At 39.2% G+C, this 23,942-nt stretch overlaps 1 protein-coding gene across 1 annotated transcript in view; it reads right to left on the bottom strand.

Annotated features, from left to right (window-relative positions):
• LOC101642047 (transmembrane serine protease 11D) overlaps positions 1-23,942 on the bottom strand; it is a 57,815-nt gene that overhangs the window by 28,954 nt on the left and 4,919 nt on the right. Inside the window, exon 2 of the mRNA XM_030888560.1 lies at positions 2,310-2,449. Within this exon, the coding sequence (XP_030744420.1) occupies positions 2,310-2,449 (140 nt within the window). The remainder of the gene's footprint in view (positions 1-2,309; positions 2,450-23,942) is intronic.

The raw sequence follows: 23,942 nt of genomic DNA, 5'->3' as shown, positions 1-23,942 counted from the left end.
ACTGTAAAGATAGTTGACTCTAGGTGATTTAGGGAGAAAAAAGTATCCAAAGTACAATTTAGCCATTGCCTTTTAGTTTAATCAAAATAATAATTGGTTGAAATGACTATTCATAGTTACTGGCTTTTCTAATGTTTGTACTATTTCACTATTGGGAATTATTCAATGTTTGCATGGTTAAATATTTTTGTCTATCTAAATTATTTCAATATTTTCTAAAATTCCACCTTCTTTATGGTTAATTTTGCCTGCACTTCAGTGTTTATAAAGAGGAAAAGTTGGGAAAAGATACATTAAAGATACATTAATAGAACATTAGGAGACAAAAGAAATTATATTTTCTTCCTCTCTCAGTCTCTTTCTCTCTCTCTCTCTCTCTCCCTCCCTCCTTCTCTCTCTTCCTCTTAACCTCTCAAAACACACACATACAATTAAATGATTTAGTTAAATATATAAAAATCTCACAGTATATTTTAGGGAAAGAAACAAATTTTAACATGCATGATATGTAACAGAATGTCATGTTCTATACCCACATGAAAGCATTTTATATACCCACATTAAAGCAGCCAAAGAATAACAAACAGCTATTTAGTAAGTCTATTTGTGAATGCGTAGGTGTACATGTTTTTGTATATTTTTAATATGTGTTCCTAATATTTTGGTGATAAAATTTTTAAGAAGGTAAAACATTAACTAAAGAACAGAAGTTTTAAAACAATTTGGCTTTGCCCTATCTCCTTCTGAACTGTAAAGCCATCTCTTGACCCTCTGTTTCACCATGTAAGTCTGTGCTTTCAGGAGACAAGAATTAAAAATCCGTAGATGTGTCCCTGAGGGAGAAAGATGGGACTTTCTACTCTCATAAAGATTTAAAAGGAAGCCAAAGGCAGATAAAATAAACAAACACATTAAAAAACCCTCAAATCCAGGAATAAGTTTTGGGCTCACACCAAATCCCAACTCCAGCTTAAGAACAATTAGTTCTTATATCATGGCCCTGCTTGATACTCACCCTCAGGAGGGGAATACAGAAGTTATGGGTGCTATAGCAAAATGTGGCAAAGGAATTAGATGGTGCCTGGCTATCAGTAGTGTCTTAAAGGCTAGTCTCCAAATAACCCAAGTGAGATGTCAAGTAAGTACACGTGGAAAAATCACACCATCATCACTGAAGGATTGTAAATCATATAATCTGAAGTCAAAAGAGGGATTAGTATCAGAGCCTAAATTGTGAGAATCTGGTTTGCAGAAAGTTATGTATGATAATGGGCACCCATGATACATTTGTAGGAACTACATAAGAAATAAGTGGCCAGTGGTTTCCATCTATCCATAATTGAGGGAGAGAGGAAAGTGGTTACCCGACAGAGTGCATAGGAGAGATCAGTATGGAAGACCAAAGGGATAAATCTGACATGAACAGTTAAAACTTTGTCAAATTGATCCCTGCTCTGAAGGATGCTGGACCTGATCTGGTTTTCAACTTTGTTTTCTTTGTTGTTCACATTAGGGTTTCTCTCAGAGGTGTTATATCATTGGAGTCACCCTCTTGAAATTGTGTGATATGTTTTCTGTATTTCAGTATATGAAATCCAGGGTTGATGAACCAATTGGAACAGCAAACAGAATAAGGGTTTTGGGGTGGGTGGGGGTACGGTGGTGATGGTGGTGGGGGGAGGTGTAAAAGGGAGATGACGTCAAGGAAGGAAAAGAATGTTTGGAAGCTGAGTGTGGTAGCAATTGCACAATACTGCTTGACATGATTGAGATATGGAATATGATACAGTATTAACCCCAATTAAAAAGAAAAGCTGTATAGTGTTGGAAACTCACAGGGGTGGTTCTACCCTGCTCCATAGGCTCACTATGCATCAGCATCAACTCTGTGGCAGCGAGATCGCTTTGTTTTTTGGTAGAGGTGCCCAACTGCCAAGTATTGAAACAAATTTCTTTTTAATGATTTACTTTTACAATTTGATCATGTTTTTAATAAAAAAAGAAATCATGGCTTTAATTTTTTTAAAGGCCAAATTAAAGCAACAGAAAGGTAACAAGAGTTTTTGGTTTTTTTGGGTTGTAGAATCCATGCTTGAATAGTAATTTTTGGTAGGCAATAAAGACTACAGAAAAATGCATTTTTGGGGAAAAATAAGGTAAACCCATATTTAGTGAAGGATTAAAAGTAGGGTATACAGTAATGTGATATGAAGAAACTAAAGTGACTAAAAGGGAGAGAATGCCAGACTTTTCATTTGAAAGAATATTTAGACGTCTAGTCCAAAGAGCAGTAACTTTCTGGTACTTACCAAAAGCTAAAAAGTGGACAAGTAGACCGATGGTCACTGCCAGGATCACCACCACTGCAACGACAACAAACCCTACCACGCATGGGTTCAGGGATCTTGACGCTGACGGCACTCGCGCTGGCCTTAGAACAAAGACAGAGCTCAAATGTCACTCATCGTACTCACAGAAGCTATCCCTGAGTGTCCACAGTCATCTTCTGCCTCTGCGAGCCTCCTAGATTACACAGGGATTCTGTTTATAGGAAATGGAGTCATTCTTTGTTGGAATAGGTTTTGGATACAAGTTTACACTGAACAAGATTCTCTTTAATGGTTTTTCTTTAAACATTTCTTTACCTCACAAAAGTTGACAAGTAGTTTTTAGATGAATGGGCAATTTGATCTTTGGTTTACAGTGAATTTCCCTTCTTCTAATTGAGAATAACAAATTTCTCTCTATTTTATTTACATCTTCTCCTAGGACGCTATTCTGTACATGACTGTCGTAGCACCATCCCCATAACAGAGATCATTTGGGGCTAGAGTGGAGAAAGGAAGCAAACGTAGGATGGGAGTTCAGAACTGTACTATTCTTCCTAGTATTAAAAAAAAGTAAGTTGTCATTTCTGGTGGGAAAAAACTGGTATATCTACTGTGGGAAAGTTTGTCAGTTCTTCAGAAGCTAAAAAGTGAGCTACCACGTGACCTAGCACTTCCATTCCTAAGTATATATGCAAGAAAATCGAAAGCAGCAACACAAACAGAAAGTTTTACTCCAGTGTTCCCTGCATCACATTTGAGTCGGAGAATTAGAGAAATAAATGTCCATCAGCAGACAAAGGGATAAATACAATGTGGAATATAATACAATGGAGTGCTACTCTGCCAAGAAGATAAATAAAATCCCGATCCATGCGACAATATGGATAAGCCTGGGAAACATGACCAGTCATGTGGGCCAGGAACTTTCTTTTTCACTGCCTTCCTCTTCCAAGCTCACATATAACCTTACACCTGCACACTGCGGTGGAGCCCAGAGAACTGGCTATGGGTTTCTGTTTGACCTCTTGTTTGCTTAGAGGTCATATTGTAAGTAAGACCTTTTTCACCTGAAAAATGATAATAATAATAATAATAATAATAATAATAATAATAATAGTTTCCACACAGATTTTGAAGATTATATGAGTATATAATGCATGTATCTCTCTCTATCGTATTATTATATATAGATAACTTAAATAGGTTCATCACTAGATTGTGAGCTCTGTCAGGGTAAAGCTGCTGATCTCATTTATGTTTCTGAAACTGTAGATGCCTGGCACATGCGAATGCTTCATAAAGATGTGTTGCATACATTGACTCCTATGCATGTTTCATATTTAAAGCCTTATGGGAGCTAAAAGCAGTTACATTTAGTCAGAGCCTGGTGGCATAGTGGTTGCACATTGGGCTGTGTGTTAGTCTGGGTAAACTAGGGAAACAAATCCACAGAAACTTATATGTATGAGAGAGAGTTTTATATAGAGGTAAGTGTACATTAAGAAAGCATCCCAACCCAGTGCTGTCCAAGCTCACAAGTCCAACATTAGCCCATATGTCTGACACCAATCCACAAAGTCCTCCTCCATCTCACAAAACACATGCAATGATGCCTACTGCTGAGTCAGTGAACGTGTAAGCATCTCAGCGCTGGCAGGGTCTCCACACGACTGCTCTAGCACCCAGGGCTGCACCGGGGTAGGTGCATGTGGCTTCTCTTCGGGAATGTCTTGCAGGAAGTGAACCTTGCCAGCTGAAGCAGGGAACTGGCTAAGGGAGCTGCACTCTGGTCAGACCATGAGAAAGCAAGAGACCCGAGAACTGGGAAGACGAGGTTCACTGAGCCAATTACCTCTCCACCCTTCAATTAACCCCACATGTGTTTATCGGTCAGGTTGGCACAATAAACCCTAACTATCTCAGGCTGTTAACCAGAAGGTCAGCAATCTGAAACCACCAGTTTTTCTGTGGGAGAAAAATGAGGCTTTAATACTTCCACAAAGAATTACAGTTTCTGGACCCCACAAGGGCAATTCTACCCTGTCCTGTAGGGTTGCTATGAATTGGATTCAACTCAACGGAACTGACTTTGGTTTTGTTTTTTATAGCCTGGTTTTCATTTTCTCTTTTCTGCCAGCATTAATATGCCGAGGCTGTTCTGAGGGGCAATGTTCCCCAGGTTGTTTGGTTTCATAGCAGGTTGGCCCACGGTTTTGGCTTTTCCCACCCACAAAATGTAAAAGGGCTCTAGTGTGTGCCACCAGCACAATTGTGTACTATGGCTCTGGGATCAGTACCATTTCAGATTACTCCAGGCTGATACAGACTTGTCAACTTTCAGTTTTGTTGGATAACCACTTTACAAATGACAGAATCATTCTTTTCCCCAGCACAAAAATTTCATAAAAGAAAGAACATTTAAATACATAAAAGTAGGAAGGACATGATCTATGAATTAGAAAGATTAATAATATGGCTTTTGCAATGTGGTCTCTTAATTTTGTTCCCTATATTTTAATTTGGCAAAATAGACTCATTGGCACTCTCCCAATGTACCTCTTCTTTTATAATTTTAAGTTAGAGAAAATTGGCATTTGGACATTTGCTAATTTCTTGAGCTTTAGCTTCCTTATTTGCTAAGCAGAGATAGTGGCATCCACTGAATGGGTTTATTGTGCCAGTTACATGTCATCACAAATGTGCAGTTTGGGGCACATGTGAATTCTGTAAATGTTAGTGGCTGCTGAACAAAGGAAGAGTGAGAGTGAGAGTGAGAGCGAGAACGAGAGAGAGAGAAACTCCATAGCCTAAATAAGTTTCAAACTGATATTTGAATCAACAGCCAAAGGTTAAATGTATTTCCAGAAATGAACTAATGTGTCAAGCTCTATTATATAGAGTGAGGAGACTAAAACGCACGGATTAAATTGAAGGCCACAATGTTTCAAACCTATATCCAGAGTCTAGAGTCATCTGATGCTTTAGCTTGGATTACCCTCCCATGGGAACCACTTTAACGCCAACTTTTTCACCAAGACATCTTAAACTAAAAGAATGAAAAGAACCATGAGATATATGACTCAGCAAACAAAGGGTGTGGAGGCCTAATTACCAACCTCACAAGCCGCACTAAGCTGCATAGAAGTGTAGTGTTCCACCCTGCAGAAATGCTGCAGAAAGATCTGCTCTTTTGCTGGGAGTGCAACTTAGAACTGAACCTCTGTATGTTGCTGATTTTAACAAAGCCTGTGCTAACGTGAACTAAATTGCCCATAAACTGTTAGAAGAATATGCTTGCAAATAAGTGACTGAAATTTGATTCATAACACAATGGAAATCTGCTAAAGAAAATACTTTGTTTTTTAGTTAGGGTCATAATCAGTGCTTTGTTGTTGTTAAGAGCCATCGGGTTGGCTCCCACTCATAGGGAGCCTATGTGCAACAGAATGAAACACTACCTGGTCCCGAGACATCCTCACAATCGTTCCCATACCTAAACCCCCCATGGCAGCCGCTGTGTCAATTTATCTCCTCAAGGGCCTCCCTCTTTTTGCTACCCCTCTACTTTACCAAGCATCATGTCCTTCTCCCCGGACTAGTCTCTGCTGAAAACATGTCCAAACTATTTAAGAAGTCTTGCCATCCTTGCCTCTAAGGACCTCTCTGGCTGTATTTCGTCCAAGACAGATTAGTTTGTCCTTTTAACAGTTCAAGGTACTTTCAACGTTCTTCTTCAGCACCACAATTTGAATGCATCAATTCTTCTTCAGTGTTCCTTATTCAATGTTCAACTTTCACATGCATATGAAGTGATGGAAAATATCATGACTTGGGTCAGGTGCACCTTCATCCTTAAAGTAGCATCCTTGTTCTTTTATCAGTCTGGGTAGACTAGAGAAGCAAATTCATGAACACTCATATGTGTATAAGAAACAGCTTTATATAAAGAGCATTTGTACATTAAGAAAACATCCCAGTCCAGTCCAGATTAAGTCCATAAGTCCAATATTAGCCCATATGTCTGATACCAGTCTATAAACTCCTCTACAGACTCACAAAACATGCAATGTCACTGAATGCAGGAAAATCACAGGCCAGTGGGTGGGAAGTCTTATGGATCCAGTGGCCTTGTAAACATTTCAGCACTGTTGGGGGTCTCCACGTGGCTCCTCTAGATCCCAGGGCTCTGGCTGCATCATGGTAGCTTCATGTCTCATAGGGAGTGAACCTGTGTCCTGCCTGAAGTGAGCTACTTATCTCCTTAGCGCTTCTAAATGAGGTCATCAAACTCTGACATGATTGACAGGCTAAACTCCACCCCTTCACTCTTAATCCTCTCAAATTGACAGCAGATTATTTAACTACCACACTCTTTAATAGTCTATAGCAGTCTTGTGGAGCACGTTTACTTAATGCAATAAGTCTTTTGATTGCTTGACTTCTGCTTCCATGAACACTGGTTTATTGTTAGGGCTGGTAGTTTATACATAGATATATATGTATACATAATCTCACCAAGAAAAGTTTTCACTATTCATGTAATTGTGAGAATGAAGTATCTGTAAGCACTAAAAAAATGCATGGTTTAAAATCAGGAAAGCTGTGCATCGGGGCTGTAACCTCTCTCATACTTTTTAAATCTGTGAGCAAATAATCAGAGAAACTGGCTTATATGAAGAAGAATGTGGCAGCAAGATTGGAGGAAGGCTTATTAACCTGAGATATGCAGATGACACAATCTTCCTTGCTGAAAAGGAGTAGCACTTGTTGATAATGATCAAGGATTACAGCTGTCAATCTGGGTTATGACTAACTGTAAAGAAGACCAAAATCCTCACAACTGGGCCAATTGGTAACATCATAAAAATGGAGCAAACATTGAAGTTCTCACAGATTTTGTATTGATTTATGCAGTAAAATACACCAGTTGATTTCTGGATTGCTGCCTTTATGGGTACTGATCCATGGATCCAAGTAAAATGATATGCTTAACAACTTCAGTATTTGTTCGGTTTCTCGTGATGTTGTCTAATGATCCAGTCATGAGAATTTTTGCTCTATTTATGTTGAGGTAATCTATGCTTAAGTCTGTTGTCCTTGATCTTCATTAGTAAGCTTTCAAGTCCTCTTTGCGTTCAGGAAGCAATGTTGTGTGAAATATATTTGCAAGTTGCAAATGAGTTTTCCTCCAAATCGGATTCTGTGTTTTTCTTCATAAAGTCCCATTTCTTGGATTATTTTCGAGATTCAGAGTGCATAGCTACAGTGGAAGGATACACCTGTGAAATGGCTCACATCTCGCCTGTTTTTAAACCTTGCTCTATTGCCCTGTGCTGTCAGAACAGCAGTCTTTGGAGTCTAGGTCTAGGTTTGTCATGAGCACCAGTAAGTATTCTAGAACTCCATTCTTTGCAATGTTTTCCTTAGTCTGCCATGATTCGCACAGAACAAACAAATCTGTCTTTGCATTATCAGATTTCTTTTGGTATTCTCAACTTTAAACCAAGATGCATCCAATATCAACAAAATCCCTCAATCTATTTCCTGTACTGAGTCTGGCTTAAATTTCAAGTAGATCCCTTTCAATATTCTGCTATAACCATTTGTGAAATATTTTATTTGCATGCGATAATAATATTGTTCAATAATTATAGCATTCTATTGGCTCTCCTTTCTTTAAAATGGGCATTGCTATGCATTGGGTTATTTAATATAGCTCTTCTAGTCGTAATCAGTGGTGCCCTGGTGGCATAACTAGTTACATGTTGATCAGCAGGTTGAATATACTAGCTGTTCCTCCGGAGAAAGACAGGGATTCCTTCTTCTGTAAAGATTTACAGCCTCAAAATCCCAAAGGGGCAATTCTAATCTGTCCTGTAGGGTCAATGAGTCAGAATCACCTCGATAGCAGTTGGATCCATAGTCTTGTTACTCTCACCAAATGACCTTGTTTAAGACCTGTGTAAGAAACTGGGGTGTAGGGGTGCGTGAGTGGTACTGATTGGATAATATTTTTCAGCTGCGAATGATTGTTAACAGATCTCATTGTGATTGCCATCCTGCTAGATATAAAACCGGCCATCTCAGAAACAGGAAGTTGGAGAATTTCATTACCAGCAAAAGAATAGATCCAGGAGTGGAGCGCGTCCTTTAAGTCCAGAAATCCCTAGGCATTAAACTTCCTTGATCCAGGAGACAGCTTGGACCCCAGAGGAGCAGCAGAGGAGAAGCAACAGCATCAGAGTCAGGAACCAGACTGAGACAGGACTGTGACTTCTTAGCCCATAGAGCAAGTGAAGAAGAATACTGTGGGGCAGGAGGATGGCTTGTGGAATGGGTGCTCTGGGCGCTTAATTGAGGGAGCTGCATTTGTGACCCTTGGAGCTAGAGCTGAGTAGCTTCTGGCTTAGACTTGGGCTTTTGTTTGCAGCTCTAAAACAGCTTATGTTACACTTCCCTTGTAGGCGAGAGACCAGGTCATGAGGAAGAGGGCCAGAGAGAGGCCTGCCTGTTGGCACCACACAGAAGAAACTGTGCTGATTGAACAAATGTATCCTGAGCATTTCTCACCTACATTGCAACTGAAATTTGAAATATCTCCATGGGTATTCTGCAAATTCCTAGAGGCGTGTTTGTTGTTTGTGTCTTTAGGAGCCCTGGTGGCATAGTGGGTTACCCAACAGGCTGTTAATCCCAAGGTTAGTGTCGGGACTAGAGCAGGGAGGCAAGGGCTGAACACCCCAAGACCAAAGTCAAGCCAGAACAAAAGGCGCAAGATAAGACAACCGGGTACAAAGGAAGCCGCAAGGAGTTGACAAACAATTCTCCAGTAGCCAGACCCCATCTGCTAATTGCCACCCATGCGGGGCATGCCTCACCACCCCTTTAAAGACCCGCATCCCTGACTGCTGGGTGCGACTCCCCTGGGCTACTTGTTAGCCCAGGGAACCTCATCCGGGAGCTTCCCTCTAATAAAGCTACTGCTGTTTCTGCTCTCCCTTGTCCTGTCAGCTCCCTTTGTCCGTCTCCTTGTGCCTCAGTTTACCTTTGCAGTTAGCAGCTTACACCCAACAGTCACTCTGAGAGAGAAGACGAGATTTTCTACTCCCATAAAGAGTTATAGTCTCAGAAACTCACAGGGGAAGTTCTACCCTGTCCTGTAGGCTGTCTATGAGTTGCAGTGGTTTTTTTGAGTTTGGAGCACCTTAGAGCTTCTTCCTATAGTACCTTCACTTCTTGATCATGTACTTGACTTGGAAATGGTTGATCGTTTACTCCCTCTTTTTGATAGAGTGTAGAATGACTCTATATTATAATTTCTTCCAAATTATTTTGATGCCTCCTGTGTAGTTAAAGGGTTTCCCCATATTGTTGCTGGGTTCATGGTTTAAAATAAGGAAAATTATGCTTCAGACTTGTATCCTTTCACCATACTTACTCCATCTGTGTGCTGAGTAAGTAATCCAAGAAGATGAATTATATGAAGAAGAATATGACATCAGGATAAAAGGAAGGCTTATTAACAATCTGCAATATGCAGATGACACAACTTTGCTTGCTGAAAGTGAGGAGGACTTGAACCACTTGCTGATGAAGATCAAGGGTTACAGGCTTCAATATGGATTTCAACTCAATGTCAAGAAAGGCAAAATCCTCACAATTGGACCTACATATAACAACATGATAAATGGAGAAAAGGGTGCTTATGAAAGCAGCAGTCCAGAGATCAAATGATGCATTGCATTGGGTAAATCTGCTTTAAAAAAATCTCTTTGATTGATGAGCAAGAATGTCACTTTGAGGACTAAGGTGCACCTGACTCAAACCATGGTATTTTCAGGGACCTCATATGAATGTGAAAGTTGGACATTGAATAAGGAAGACCAAAAAAAATTGATGCATTTTGATTAATATCCTGGTGAGGAATATTGAAAGTACCACAGACTGCCAAAAAAATAAACAAATCTATCTTGAAAGAAGTAAAGCCGAATGTTCCACAGAAGTGAGGATGGTGAGACTTCTTCACATATGTTGGACACGTTATGAGGAGCGACCAGTTTCTAGAAACAGACTTCAGGCTTGGTAAAGTAGAAAGGCAGTGAAAAAGAAGACACCCATTCACGAGATGGACAGACAGAGTGGCTGTACAAATGGGCTCAAGCAGAACAATTGAAGGAATGGCCAAGGACAGGGCTGGTTCATTCTCTTATAGCAGCGGTTCTCAACCTGTGGGTCGTGACCCCCTTGGGGGTCGAACTACCCTTTCACAGGGGTCGCCCAATTCACAACAGTATCAAAATTACAGTTATGAAGTAGCAAGGAAGATAATTTTATGGTTGAGGGGTCACCACAAGATGAGGAACTATATGAAAGGTTTGCAGCATTAGAAAGGTTGAGAACCACTGTCTTATAGGATCATTGTGAGCTGGAACTGAATCGAAGGCATCGAAAACAACAAACAACCACTGCGATTTCTCTAGTTTCCTGCGTCCTGCATCCTGTATTCCTAGTATTCATGGAGTTCTGCAGCTGTTTCTTTCATTTTGAGTCATACCCCTCAGTAAACAGAGTCCCAAATGTTTTATTTCATCTACTTCATTATGGTTGACTCTACTTTGAGGAGGAAGTGCTTTCTCAATTCCGATCTGGAGAGGAGCCCTGGTTGCATAGTGGGTTACATGTTGGGCTGCAAAATACAAGGTCAGTAGTTCCCCAAACCTGTAAGACACTCAGCAGGAGAAAGATGAGGCTTTCTACTCCCATAAAGATCTACCGTCTTAGAAACCCACTGTGGCAGTTCTACCCTCTCATACAGAGTTTCTATGAAGCAGAGTTGATTCCATGATAGTTTTGGGGGTTTTTTTGGTCTGATCTGTAGGGCTCATCTTCTGGCACTATATCTGACAATGTTCTGGTGCTAGTCATAAAGTTTTCAATATATATGACAATGTTCCAGTGATATTTATAAGGTTCATTGGCTAATCACTTCTAAGTGGACAGCTTATTCCTTCTTTGCCATCTGTTCTTAGTCTGGAAACCTGACATGGCTGGTACCAGGGATAAAGCTTTCAGCATCTCAGGAACACACAAACATGACAAACTGACAGAGCTTTAGGTATCTAGTGATATGTTGCCACTTTGGCAATTCTGATAAATACATTTTGGGCATGTTGGAATAATTTGGGCACCCTTCAATTACCAATTATAAGTATACAGTGAAATGGATGTCTTAAGTGAAGTCATTTGACAAACCAGGCCCAAATCAGAGTGAGCTTTGACCCGGGAAAGGTGAAACATTATTGTGGCTTGCAAGCAGGAAAAAGATAAATATAAAAACTTGTCTGTACCTCTTCACTCGCTTATTCCCACTCTTGAAATATGAGTAGACAGATGAAGGGAAGCAACATAAATAATTACTCATGTCAAATGCTTGGGTGTGTAGTCATTAAATCTGTTGACAGAAGGCCCCACCTACTACATGAAGCCATCAATCAATTAGTAGTAGCTGTTTTTTTCAGGCAGTTAAGGCATGATATAATGAGAACAAGGTTAAAAATTTAATGCTAGATACATTTTTCCATAGTTCATAGTTAGAGGTGGAGCCTTTCTGATTTGCTGTCTCACTATTCTGTACACCACTGTATCAAGGAGCCAAAAAGAGAGGGGGAGGAGAAAGTAGAGCATCTAAAGGCCACACCACCCTTTAGGTCACACTGTCACACTACTAACAACTTTGTGTTGAATGCTTTAAACCTTTTAAAAATATTTTGCCTAATGTTTATACATTTATTACTACCGTATATATTCAAGTATAAGCCAACCCAAATGTCACCCGAGGGACCTAATTTTATGGCAAAAACTGCATTAAAAATGTGCTGAAAAACTCAGCTTATACTCAAGTATATACAGGTTTTTTTATGTTTACACATTTGAGCAAACTGTAAGATTATTAAGGATAAGAATGCTGATGTTGAAAAGGTCACCAACTATCCAGGTTCAGCTAACACGTAACTTTTATAATTCTCTCTTAATCTCTTGGTGCTGCATAGGGATGCAACTTTCAGGCATTTCTAATGTCCTTCCTTATGGTGGCTCTAAAACTTTCTGCTAACTACTCTCACCCCCAATATTCGGCTTCAATATTCCTGACATCCTTGTCATTCCAAATGGACCCCCATCCCCACCCCCGCCCAAGTACAGAAAGGGAACACTCTTAGTCCAGGTGCCTCTACTCACTTCCTCGCTTCCTCTAGGACTTTGCTTAATTTTCTTCTCAATGAAGCCTTCCTCTTGACTCAAATTAAAATCGTGCCTCTTTTCCCTTGCCTTCCCTGTTCCCTTTCCTCCATTTATTATTTAGAGTCTTGTAATATACTATGTAGATTTTAAAATGTTGCTTGTTCTTCCATAGTCTATACACTCTATAGAGGCATGCACTTTTATTTTCCTTCCTTGCTACCAACTCATGGATGATTTTTTTATTTTATTTCATCAAACAGTTGCCCTGCTACTCTGGTGCAAAAACGATATGGGCACCGATTCTGACCTCCTCTGACTTCGCAAAAAGGAATAAAAATCCAACTTGACTTCATCCTATGAGGAAGTGGTCAGACATGCCTCCATCCTTCTACCTTCTTACTCGTTTCTGACACCAACTGTTCTTCCTGTGGCGCTCTAGTTCTATGATGGGCTCGATAATCCTGCTGCAGAATGCACAGACAATACTTAAGCTTGTTGGGTTTATTAGTGAAGTTAATAGGTTACAATTCAGGATCAGAACTGTCAAGGATACAGTTCTTTGATTCCCAGTGTCTTTTCTCAGCTGTACACGCCTCTCTCAGATTCTCAGCCTCTCAGCCACATGGTACTTCTTCCCTGACCAACCCTGCTGCTGCTCCTCTGATCTCTTCTCTGCTCTTCTGGCATTGCAGCTGGATCCCCTCAATCAAATAGGTTCTGCTTGAGAACGTGAGACCAAAGGACACATTCTTCTCCTGTTCTTCTTTTTTGGTGGTAGAGAAGTCTTCCCTTCCCGCTTATGAGGTGGCTCTTTGAAGCCTAGTAGATGTCAAAAGTGATTAATTCCCTCACTAGCATTCTATTTATGCTATTTACATACACCTATCCAATAATTGGGTGGATGTTACAGAGACTATGGCTGAAAGAGCCATAATTTACCGGAATGCACCTGGTTTCTTTATTGTCAACACATTTAAGAAAAGTTACTAGACAGGCATTGACTAAACCCAGAATTTAAGTCTAATATTGAAAAGATCATAATGACTGTGGCATATGCCAGAGGAAAGACTCTGTGCTCCTGACCTCTTCAGGAGAAGAACTTTGTAGGCCGTTTCCAGGAGAAGAACGTCTCGACTGTGGAAGACATTCAAAGAAACTCAAGGAGCTTCTTTATCAAAGCAGGGGACTGACACAGCTCTGCGTCCATTATTGGTAAAACACACCTTTCTAGATACTTGATTCTGTTTGCACCTGGCATTTATTTTATTATACATAGAAAAAAGAGAGCATACTTGAACGGCCACATTCATGTCTCATCTTCTATAAGCAACTGGTATGACTAAGAGATTGTTTCGGATGACTGAGCATGATTGGAGGAAGGATGCTGAATGAGACAGGCAAATAGAGCTTGTCAGGATTCTCTTTACTCAACATTTACCTTCACTTTCAACAATAAAGTTAGCCTCACATAACTAATAATTGAAGATGTATAAAATGACTTGACATTACTAGTAAGAATCAGTTGAGGAGGTCATGGCATATTTTGAGTTTTGCTCCACTATAACTAATATGGGGGGTCCTGGTGGCATAGAGGTAAAAATGTGGACTGCTGGCCTCTAAGATACAGTTTGGAACCACCAATCGCACCCCTGGAGAAAGATGTGAGTTTTTTCTTCTGTAAAGAGTTGTAGTTTTGGAAACCCACAGGGGCAGTTCTACCCTGCTCTGTAGGGTCACTATGGGTTGGATTCGACTGGATGACAGTGTGCTTGTTTTTTTTTTATTAGACCCAGTGGTGGGATATAATTGGTTCACACCAGTTCAGCAGAACCAATACCTAATTTTGGGGGGAGCTTGGTGAACTGGTTGTTAAAATGCCACGAACAATCAGGGTTCTCTGATTGTGGGCAGTTCGGCAGCTAACCAATATCGAAATCACAAATTTACATTCCTTTCTCTGCTTTAATGTTCACCAGTGCAACAGTGTATTCTAAGCATCTATCATAATGTTTATCCCTTCCATAGGTATAAAAGTCTGATGGAACTATGCCTGTAATATTTATTTATTCATTGAATAAAACTCATTATACTTTTTATGAAATATTACATTTTTATTAGCTTGCATTTGTTACTTGAGTAAACAATATATACATAAAGAGAAATAGTGTCAAACAACAGAGGGCGATGCACTATCATAAGTTTCAGCTTTGTGTTCCAACTTAAATTCCCATGGGATATTATGAGTGAATTATGAAATTCCTGAAAGTGTTCAAAGAGCTAAAAATATTGTCAAATATTGTCAGAACAATTGCTGCAAGTTCAGCAGAAGTGGAAAAGGGTTTTTCAAAGTAGAACACAATGTGTTCAGAGAAGAAAAGTCGCCTTTTTCTAATATATCAAACAAAATGACTAGTCTAATTGACTTACTTGTAAAAGAATGGGATCCTATTCCTATAATGAAAAGATGGTTAAGGACAAATCACATGGGTATTGCGAGTGAGGATGTCAATCAAGAACCACTCTGGAAATATTTTAAATAAGTTTTATTTTTTGTCAGATATTATTTAATATTTTTATTAACATTTTAACACTTTTATCATAAGATCTAATCCTGAGTAACTATTTTATTGTTGTTATTTAAGCATTTACTATATGAAATAATAATTTATCTTTCAGTGTATCATTTTTTTAAATACTTAAAATGATCACTAGGGCAGCGAACTGGTTGTTAAGTTATTTGAATTCTACCACTGATTAAACCTAGCATATATTTGCTTTCATAGGGAAGATAATCTTTGTTGGAACTTGGAAATAACCCAAAGGGTGGTTCTTGCTCTCATAATTGCGGCTATGGAGACTTTCATGGGTTAAGTGGCCCAGGGTAACAGTATATGCTATCCATATCCAAAGGTGAGCCTATCTAGTAATTTTAACACAACATTGTAAATGGAAAGATGTCTTCAATGCTTCAACACTTTACGGTATTGAAATTTGAAGTGTATTTTTCTAAGACATTGGTGATGTTATATGAGCAATACATATACTTTTTGATGCCATGGTTAGCAAAGATATTCAGCATTTTAGCAAAAATCAATGGGGACTATAAAAATGAGATTATAGAATGGTACTGGGTTAGTTTCATAACACCAATGGTAAAGAGTTACTATCAATAACTATGGAGTATATTACTGACAAATGTAATACAGTGGACCCTGGCACAGGCTGCCAGTCTTCTAGATGATTAGTATAGTTAGTTTTAAAAGGCCTTGTAAGTTGGTTAAGCATTGGGTTGCTAATACAAAGATTCAAACTCACTAGCCACTCCATGGGAATGATAAGAGACAGACCCTTTTCATAAAGAATTACAGCCTCAGGAACCCTCTGAAGAGAGTTCCTATATAGTAGCTATGAGTATGGAGCTTGGGGGATGTTATTTGTTCCTTTTTTTTCTCCCCAATCCTCCCCCCCAACCTTCTCCTATTTTTTTCTCCTTTCATCATTATTATTTAAATGTTATCTAAAAATATTTTACATTTTATTCATGTTAATATTATTTTCACAACTCTGTGACAAATACAAAAAATATACATTATTTATATCGATAAACATTAGCATTGTTTTGTCAGTTACAACAGTTTCCATGGCAACTCATTAGACATCCACCTTACCTTCCTGTTTTGGCTCCTTGTGACTTTTATTTGTTTTTTATTCTTAAAAATAAAAATGTCCTTTAGTGTTGTCCATTTCTTTTCAATTAATAATGTGAAAGGACTATTGCCATGGTTAAATTCTCAGGACCCTCAGTTCTTTAGGGATGGACTAAATGGTAGCATCTTAAAAAAAATATTTACAGTCACTCATTTATTATAACCAGAAAGGAAACAAGAATCATATAAGTCTGGGGCATCCACTGTCCCCAGGAATGTGGACTCCCTCTCCTGTGCGTGGAGGAGGCACCAGTCCAAAAGGCCCGACAGAGAGTGCTCCAGGTTCCAGGTCCCATAATCAAAGGAATTGCAGCAAATATGTATAACCCGGGCCTTAATACAAACATGCTTTCTTTCTACAGAAAACAAACGGATTAAAAAATTAGGCCCCCCTACTGTCAGGTGGAACACTAGGGATACAGTGCTTCAGTCATTGAGGTGCTAACTGTAAGGTCTGTGGTTCAAATCCACCATCCACTCCAGGAGAGACAGGCTGTCTGCTCCTTTAGAGATTTACTGTCATGAACACCATGTTTAGGGTGGTTAGGGGTTGGAATTGATTTGATGCCAGTGCGTTTGGTTTTAGTTTCATTCCCAGCTAAGGAAGCTAGATGGTGTAGTGGGTGTGGTTAAAGAGCCTGGCTGTAAACTGAAAAGTTGGTGGCAGTCTGCTTCTGGAAAGATCGACAGTCTTGGAAACTCTTTGGGGAAGTTCGCTTTTGTCCTGGAGGGTGGCTGTTAGGTCTAAATCAACTTGATAGCTGTGGGTTTGGTCTTGTTGTTATTGTTTTTAATTTTGGTTTAACCTCAAGTCAGTATGATTCAATATCATCTGTAATAGTTCATTGTAGTACGAAATTGAAAGTGTTAGGATAGTTCCTATACTTCATTGTCCCAACGAGGCAAGGAATTTGGTAAATCACATTCTAGAAAAGTACACAGTAAAGTTTTTAGCCCCAAATGTGTACATCCTTTAATGTCTGATATCTCTGTTATACAGGGATTGAAAATATAAAAAGATTCTGGCAACTGCCAAGGGAGTTGAACCTGGTTAATCTGTATGAAAGGATATATATCAGGGTTTTCACACTAGTTATTGATTGGCAAGGGGAACAGGGTTTAGGTATTCTGAGTGAAGGAAGAAGAAATGAAAAGAAATCCTTTTATAAAATACATGTTATGAAAGTAAGAAATCTGTTAACAAAGGGGCCAAAGCAACAAGGGGCATTTCAGCACACAGTGAGTAGAGCACGTCAACGTGGATCATGGAGGAGAGTTCAGCACTGTTTCATAACTGGTCTCTCGTTGCCAGAGGATAATTATCAATGACCTTGGGATGAGGACTAGAGACTAGGTATATTCATCACAACCTCATGGTTTGTTGCATTGTAGATGCCATCAAGTAGATTCCAATTCATAAAAACCTATGGACAACAGAAATGAACAATGCGTGGCCTGTCCCATACCCACAGCCCTTCCTGTGTCTGAGCCCATTGTTGCCACCACTGTGTCTGTCCCTTCACTCAGGGACTTTCTCCTTTTCCCTGACCCTCTAATAGAGCAAGCGGGATGTCCTCCTCCAGGAAATGGTCCCTTCTGATAGCATGGTCAAAGTACGTGAAATGAACTGTCTTTGTCTTCACTTCTAAGTAACATTCAGGATGTGCTTCTAAAATTTGGTTTCCTCTGCTGGTAACCCATGGACCGTGCAATAGTTCTTGCCAATACCATTGCTCAGTCACATTCACATCCATATGAGGCGAGTGAAAATGCCACGACTTGAATCATGCACATTTTAGTCCGCAAAGTGGCGTTTTCTTTGAACACTTTCAAGATGATGCAGCAGATTTACTCAATTAAACAAATGATTTGATTTTGTATTTACTGCTTCCCTGATTATTGTGGACCTCAATACAATTAAATCCTTGACGTTTAAACTTTTGCTCTCTTTTCCATGATGTTGGTAATTGATCAGTATTTGAGGATTTTGGCTTTCTTTAAGAACTGAAATCCATATTGAAGACTGTAGAGCCTGGTCTTCATCAGCCAGGGCTTCAAGTCCTCCTGGGTTTAGTAAGTGATCCGTGTCACTGATTGCTAATGAGTCTTCATCCATTTCTGTGCTGCATTCTTCATAGTGTCTAGCTTCTCTGATCATCTGCTCAGCAAACAGATTAAACATGACATTGGAAGGATTCAACTCTGACACATATATTTTCTGATTTAAAACCATTCAATATCTTCTTCTATTTGAACATCTGTTTCTTAGCTGTACGTGTTTGTACACCCCAAATTAAATGTTCTGGAATTTCTTTTTATAAATCATTTTATTGGGGGCTTGTACAACTCATCACAATCCATCCATCCATCCATTGTGTCAAGCACATTTGCACATTTGTTGCCATCATCCTTCTCAAAACATTGGCTTTCTACTTGAGCCTTTGGGATCAGCTCCTCATTTAACAGCTCCGATCTTAACAGCTCTCCTCCTGCTTCATTTCTTTCATTCATATCACCTACTCTGTGGTCAAGAGTAGTTTGCAGAGTATCCTCTGAATCCATTCTAGCCTTTTTACTTCTGTCTTTTTATTAACCTCTTGCCTTATTAATCTTTGATATCCTTGATGTCATCCCACAATTTGGCTGGCTTTCAATCATTAATGTTAATATGTCAAATCTATTTGGGAGATGGTCTCTAAATACAGGTGTGTTATGCGCTAGGAACCCTGGTTCGTTAGTAGTGACGCGTTGGGCTTATGGGCACAAACCCAGCAGTTTGAAGCCACCAGCTGTTCGGCTGGAGAAAGACAAGGCTTGTTACTCCCACAGTTACAGTCTCCGAAACTCACAGGGGCAGTTCTACCTTGTGCTATATAGGGTCTGATTTGAAAGTATGTAATGAGTTTAGTTTTTGTTGTTGCTTATGCTTTTCTTTAGGTTAGTTATGTTCAAAGTTATACTTTTGCCCTTATGAAATAATTTTCATTTTTGTGAGCTGCAACTTTTATGTCACAGCTGAGGAATTGTCTATTCTACAGTTGGTCTCTGGTCTTGTTTTGACATGCAGTAAGTACTAATTGTTCTCTAGGGAATAAAAAAGGTGACTGCTGGTGAATCATGAACCAAACCCAAGATTTCTTGTTTCAAATATTTTAGTAATATGTAGTTGCATGGATATGTACTTTAAAACACCTTTTATTTTAGCCTTTCTGCATTTACTTCAAGAGGCCTTGTTTCCCCCAGATTGCCCATAGAGACAGGAGAAAAACAGATTTATAGTAGCATCTTTTCAGGATGATTTTCTGTTATAATGAAATGAACAAGATTCCATTAGGGTCTCAGTATAGAAGTAATATTTTTGAGACTTATAATAGAATGTATTCCACAGAGTTCATGAAAAGTGCTGTAGACATAGCTCATCCTGCGGGGCAATATATGTAGTGGGAAAGACACAGATGGAGGGATCATAAAATCTGCTTGTCATTGGGCCAATCCCTTCTTTGGATTCCAGTTCTGCTGTAGTTGAACGGAAAATGAGCTTTTGCATCATTGTCACCTAGTCCTTTTCTTCTCTCTGGAAAATTGACCATCCCACTCTCACATGGATGATTCCTTCTGACTTATGATGCCTGTTTTGGGTGACCTTTCATGAGCACTCTATCAGTTAGGGCTTCCTACCTCAACTATATACTCTTCATCTTTGCAAACACTCTAGTTTCTCTAGAGAGTCTGCCAGATTACTATTTATGATCTGTTTCCTAATCCCTGCATCCCCACAATAAACTGTAAACTCGTATCAAGAAGTAGATGTAGAACAGGGGGTAAGAGCACCTTCTGGAGCTAGCTTAATTGAATTTAGATCCTATTTCTGTCATTTATCACTTGGTTAACCTGTGAAGTCACCCAACCTCAATTTCTTCATCAGAAAAATTAGACATAATTATACTAACTCTCTCCAAATTGTTTTGGGATTAAATGAGTTAAAATTTTGTTAACACAAGTAGAATAGCATCTCATGCTAATCCTTATCAGTAAGTAAAATAAATGATAAATGTTTTCCCTAAGTTTGATTATGTGCTGCTTAAGTGTATCTGTTCAGTAAGAAAATGGATTAGGTGATGGGGTGAGACTTTGTCTAGTCTATGAATATTGCTGTAGGTTCTAACATGGACAGAAAGAACTAGATACATATAAAATATTCTCTTCTGTCTTTTGAACAAATGCAATTGCTTATTCAGTTAGTTTTTCTATTTTTATATACTGTATATACTCATGTATAAGCCAAGTTTTTCAGCATATTTTTAATGCAGTTTTTGTGGTAAAATTAGGTGCCTCAGCTGATATTTGGGTCAGCTTATACTCTAATATATACAGTATGTTGTGCTTTCCAATTTCAAGAGGAACCATGTGATCAAGAACCAGTGGTATTTCTTAAGGCAAGAGTCTAAGCCTCACTGAAGACATTGGCAAAAAAAAAAAAAAAAAGGAAAGAAATGAAAAGATTCCACGAATTGAATGAATACCAATTGAAATGCTTCAACAAGCTGACATAGCTCTGGAATCAGTATGCCAAGAAATCAATATGCCAAGAAACCTGGCTAACTGACTGGGAGAGATGCATATTTGTGTTCATTCCAAAGAAAGATGACCCAACAGAATGTGCAAATTATCACACAGTGTCACTAATGTCACATTAAGTAAAGTTTTTCTGAAGATCATTCCACAATGGTTGCATCAGAAGATCAACAATGAGCTACAAGAAATTCAAGCCTGATTTGGAAGAGGTCACAGAATGAGAGTTATCATTGCTGAGGTCATATGGATTTTGGTTTAAAAAAGAGAATACCAGATATATTTTGACTTGTGTTTTATTGACTATGTAAAGTCATTCAACTTTGTGGATCTTAACAAACTATGAATAACACAACAAATGAGAGTTCTAGAACACTTCATTGTGTTCATGCAGAACCTGTAAATGGATCTAGAGGCAGTCTTTCAGACAGTAGTCTTTCATAAACGCTCATACTGGTCTATTTCCCTATGTCGTGATACCTAAAGAGTCCCCATGTGGTACAAGTTGTTAGACACTTGGCTACTAGCCAAATGGTTGGCAGTCTACACCCAGCTAAGGGTGGCTCAAAAAAAACATCCTGTTACCCGCTGAACACTGTACAGAGTGCTGTTCTGTTCTGTATTTACAGGATTAACAAGAATGAGAATCCTATTAACAGCAAGATTTTAGAAAAAGTGTTCATTCTTGCATGTTACTTTATCATACAAATCAAAAGAGATTACATATTCTCACCGGAAAGACATCTCTTGGCAAGGAAGGTTGTGTTTTCCGTAAAGACTACCTTTTGCTCTAATAAGATTCCAGTAGAAAAAATAAACAAACTTTGAATGATAATTACTTAATTTCATATTCATTAACCAAGGACTCTGTATTTTTCTTCATAGCACTTCTTCCAACTACAATTAAATAGGTATTAACTTGTTTAATTTTTTAAAATGCTTTCTTTCTAGTAAATGATATGAGAGCAAGACTGATAGAGTTTCTGCTCCAGGTATGTACCTCCAGAACATAACATAGCAGCTCACACAACTGGACATTAAAAAAAGTGTTCAATGGATGAATAGTCACTGAAGTATAATATTCTGTCTAATAAAATAAATGCCATCGTTATTGTTGTTAGGTATCCTCAAGCCTGCTCTGACTTACGGTGACCCTATGTATAATAATTCTATTGCAAAACACACCAGGTCCTCCACCATCCTCACAATTATTGATATGGACTTAAATGCCACTGAACATCTTCATGAGAGGAGACAACCTCATCTTTCTCACATAGAACAGCTGGTGGGATTAAACCAGGTTAGGAGCCTCACCCACAAGGCTAGCAAGTTTCCTTTAAGTGCCGATAAAAAGGTGTAAGCAAAATTCTTGGGTGTCTAAGAAACAAATGGCTGATTTTGTCATAGGATATTAAAAGTTACTTTAAAGCAAGTGAATTTTCCGTTTCCTGGTGAATGAGGGTGGACCTGAGTGATCAGCTTGACCTTTGTTGCTTCTAGGTAAATTGCCTTTCAAAATTAGTTTAGGGCTTATCTTTTTCAGTTCTCCAGATGTTCAAGTGCTCATATAAATTTTTGTCTGTTCTGTGTCTTCTTTGCTTTGCATATGCAGATATCATATACTTTCCCACACATCAGACTATCACCTTAACTTTACTCCTTCCTTCCCTTGAACACCTTCATATGTATGAACTTATAGAACTACAAGAGAACTGAGATCTTGTTATAGTAAAGAAATAAATATTTGATTGAGATTCATATTAGAGTGTGAATGAATGATACAATAGCTTAATATCTTGACTGGCCTAAGGACACATTAAATATAAATATTTATTCGATTTCAGCAGAAATATTGGTTAAAAAGGAAAGACAAAAATATGTTGGGTTCTTGCAGTGCTCAGATCCAGAAGTGATGATGGGTTAGACCTGAGTGTTAGCAGAAGAGTTAGTGGGCTTTGGAGGTGGAATCACTGTCGATGTGCATGGATTGAATGTGGAATTGTTGCAGAAGGGAGTGATGGGTGCGTCCAGGATTTAGGTGTAAACATCTTGGCTATTGGTGGTACCATTCAGGGATTTGGGTGATAATCAGGTTTGTTTTGTTTTTAATGATGGAGGTTTTGAATTATTATAATTTAAATTCATTTAATACATTTACTGACACCTAATATACATATCATACAATTTAAAAATTCCACCATATCAAGAAGAGTTGTACACTTATCACCACGATGAATTTTAGAATATTTTCCTCTTGTCTGGGGGGCTGGTCCCAGTGCCAAATATGAAGTGGATGCCTGCCCCTCCCCTCAGAAGAATTTATTTCAAAGGACAGCACTGAATCCACAGTTCTGGGAGAGGGACATATCTGATCGGAGCACACAGGAGCAGATGACAGGAGAGGAGGAGAGAGTGGCCTTGAGGACGATGACCCCAATTAAAGCAGCCACTCCACAGAGAGGACCACATGGGCAGCCCCACTATGAGACATGATGCCCCTCACTGACCCATGGCCCTGCGGGGGACAGCACCAGAGACACAGTGTGGGAATTGCACCTGATATGATGGCGCCACACCGAGGCAAAGCACTGGGGGAGTGCAGCAGAACAGCAAGGGAATGGAGCAACAAGGTCCCCAGGGAATGCTGAAGGCAGACTTTGGGGCCAGGGCATGGTGCCCCAACAGAGTAGACTGGAAAACACTCCTAAAGGCCAACGATCCTTGAACTAACTACAAACTTTTCTTTCTTGTTGTGTTTTAATTTGTTCTTTGTCAGTGGTTTATTGTCTTTGCTGTTTTGTTGTACATTGTTGCTTGGTTTGGCTCTGTCTTGTTTTTGTGCATGTTATTATCTACGCAGGTCTGTCTAAGTAAGGTAGGTTGGATGAACAATCTGGAGGAGAAAACAAGGGGACCAACAGTTGCGGGGGGACATGGGAGAAGGGGAGGTGGGGTGAAAGGAAGTGGTGTTAACAAACCCAGAGACAAGGAAACAACAAGTGATCCAAATTGGTGGGGAGGTGGGTGTGGGAGTCCTGGGAGGGCATGATCAAGGGTAATGTAACAAAGAGAATTACTGAAACCCTGGTGGGGA

Source organism: Echinops telfairi, unplaced genomic scaffold (assembly GCF_000313985.2).
Source record: "Echinops telfairi isolate 266 unplaced genomic scaffold, ASM31398v2 ScPeMD7_7468;HRSCAF=8506_0, whole genome shotgun sequence".
NCBI lineage: Eukaryota > Metazoa > Chordata > Mammalia > Afrosoricida > Tenrecidae > Echinops > Echinops telfairi.
The sequence above is the reverse complement of the archived record's forward strand: the minus strand, read 5'-3'. Positions and strand labels throughout refer to the sequence as shown.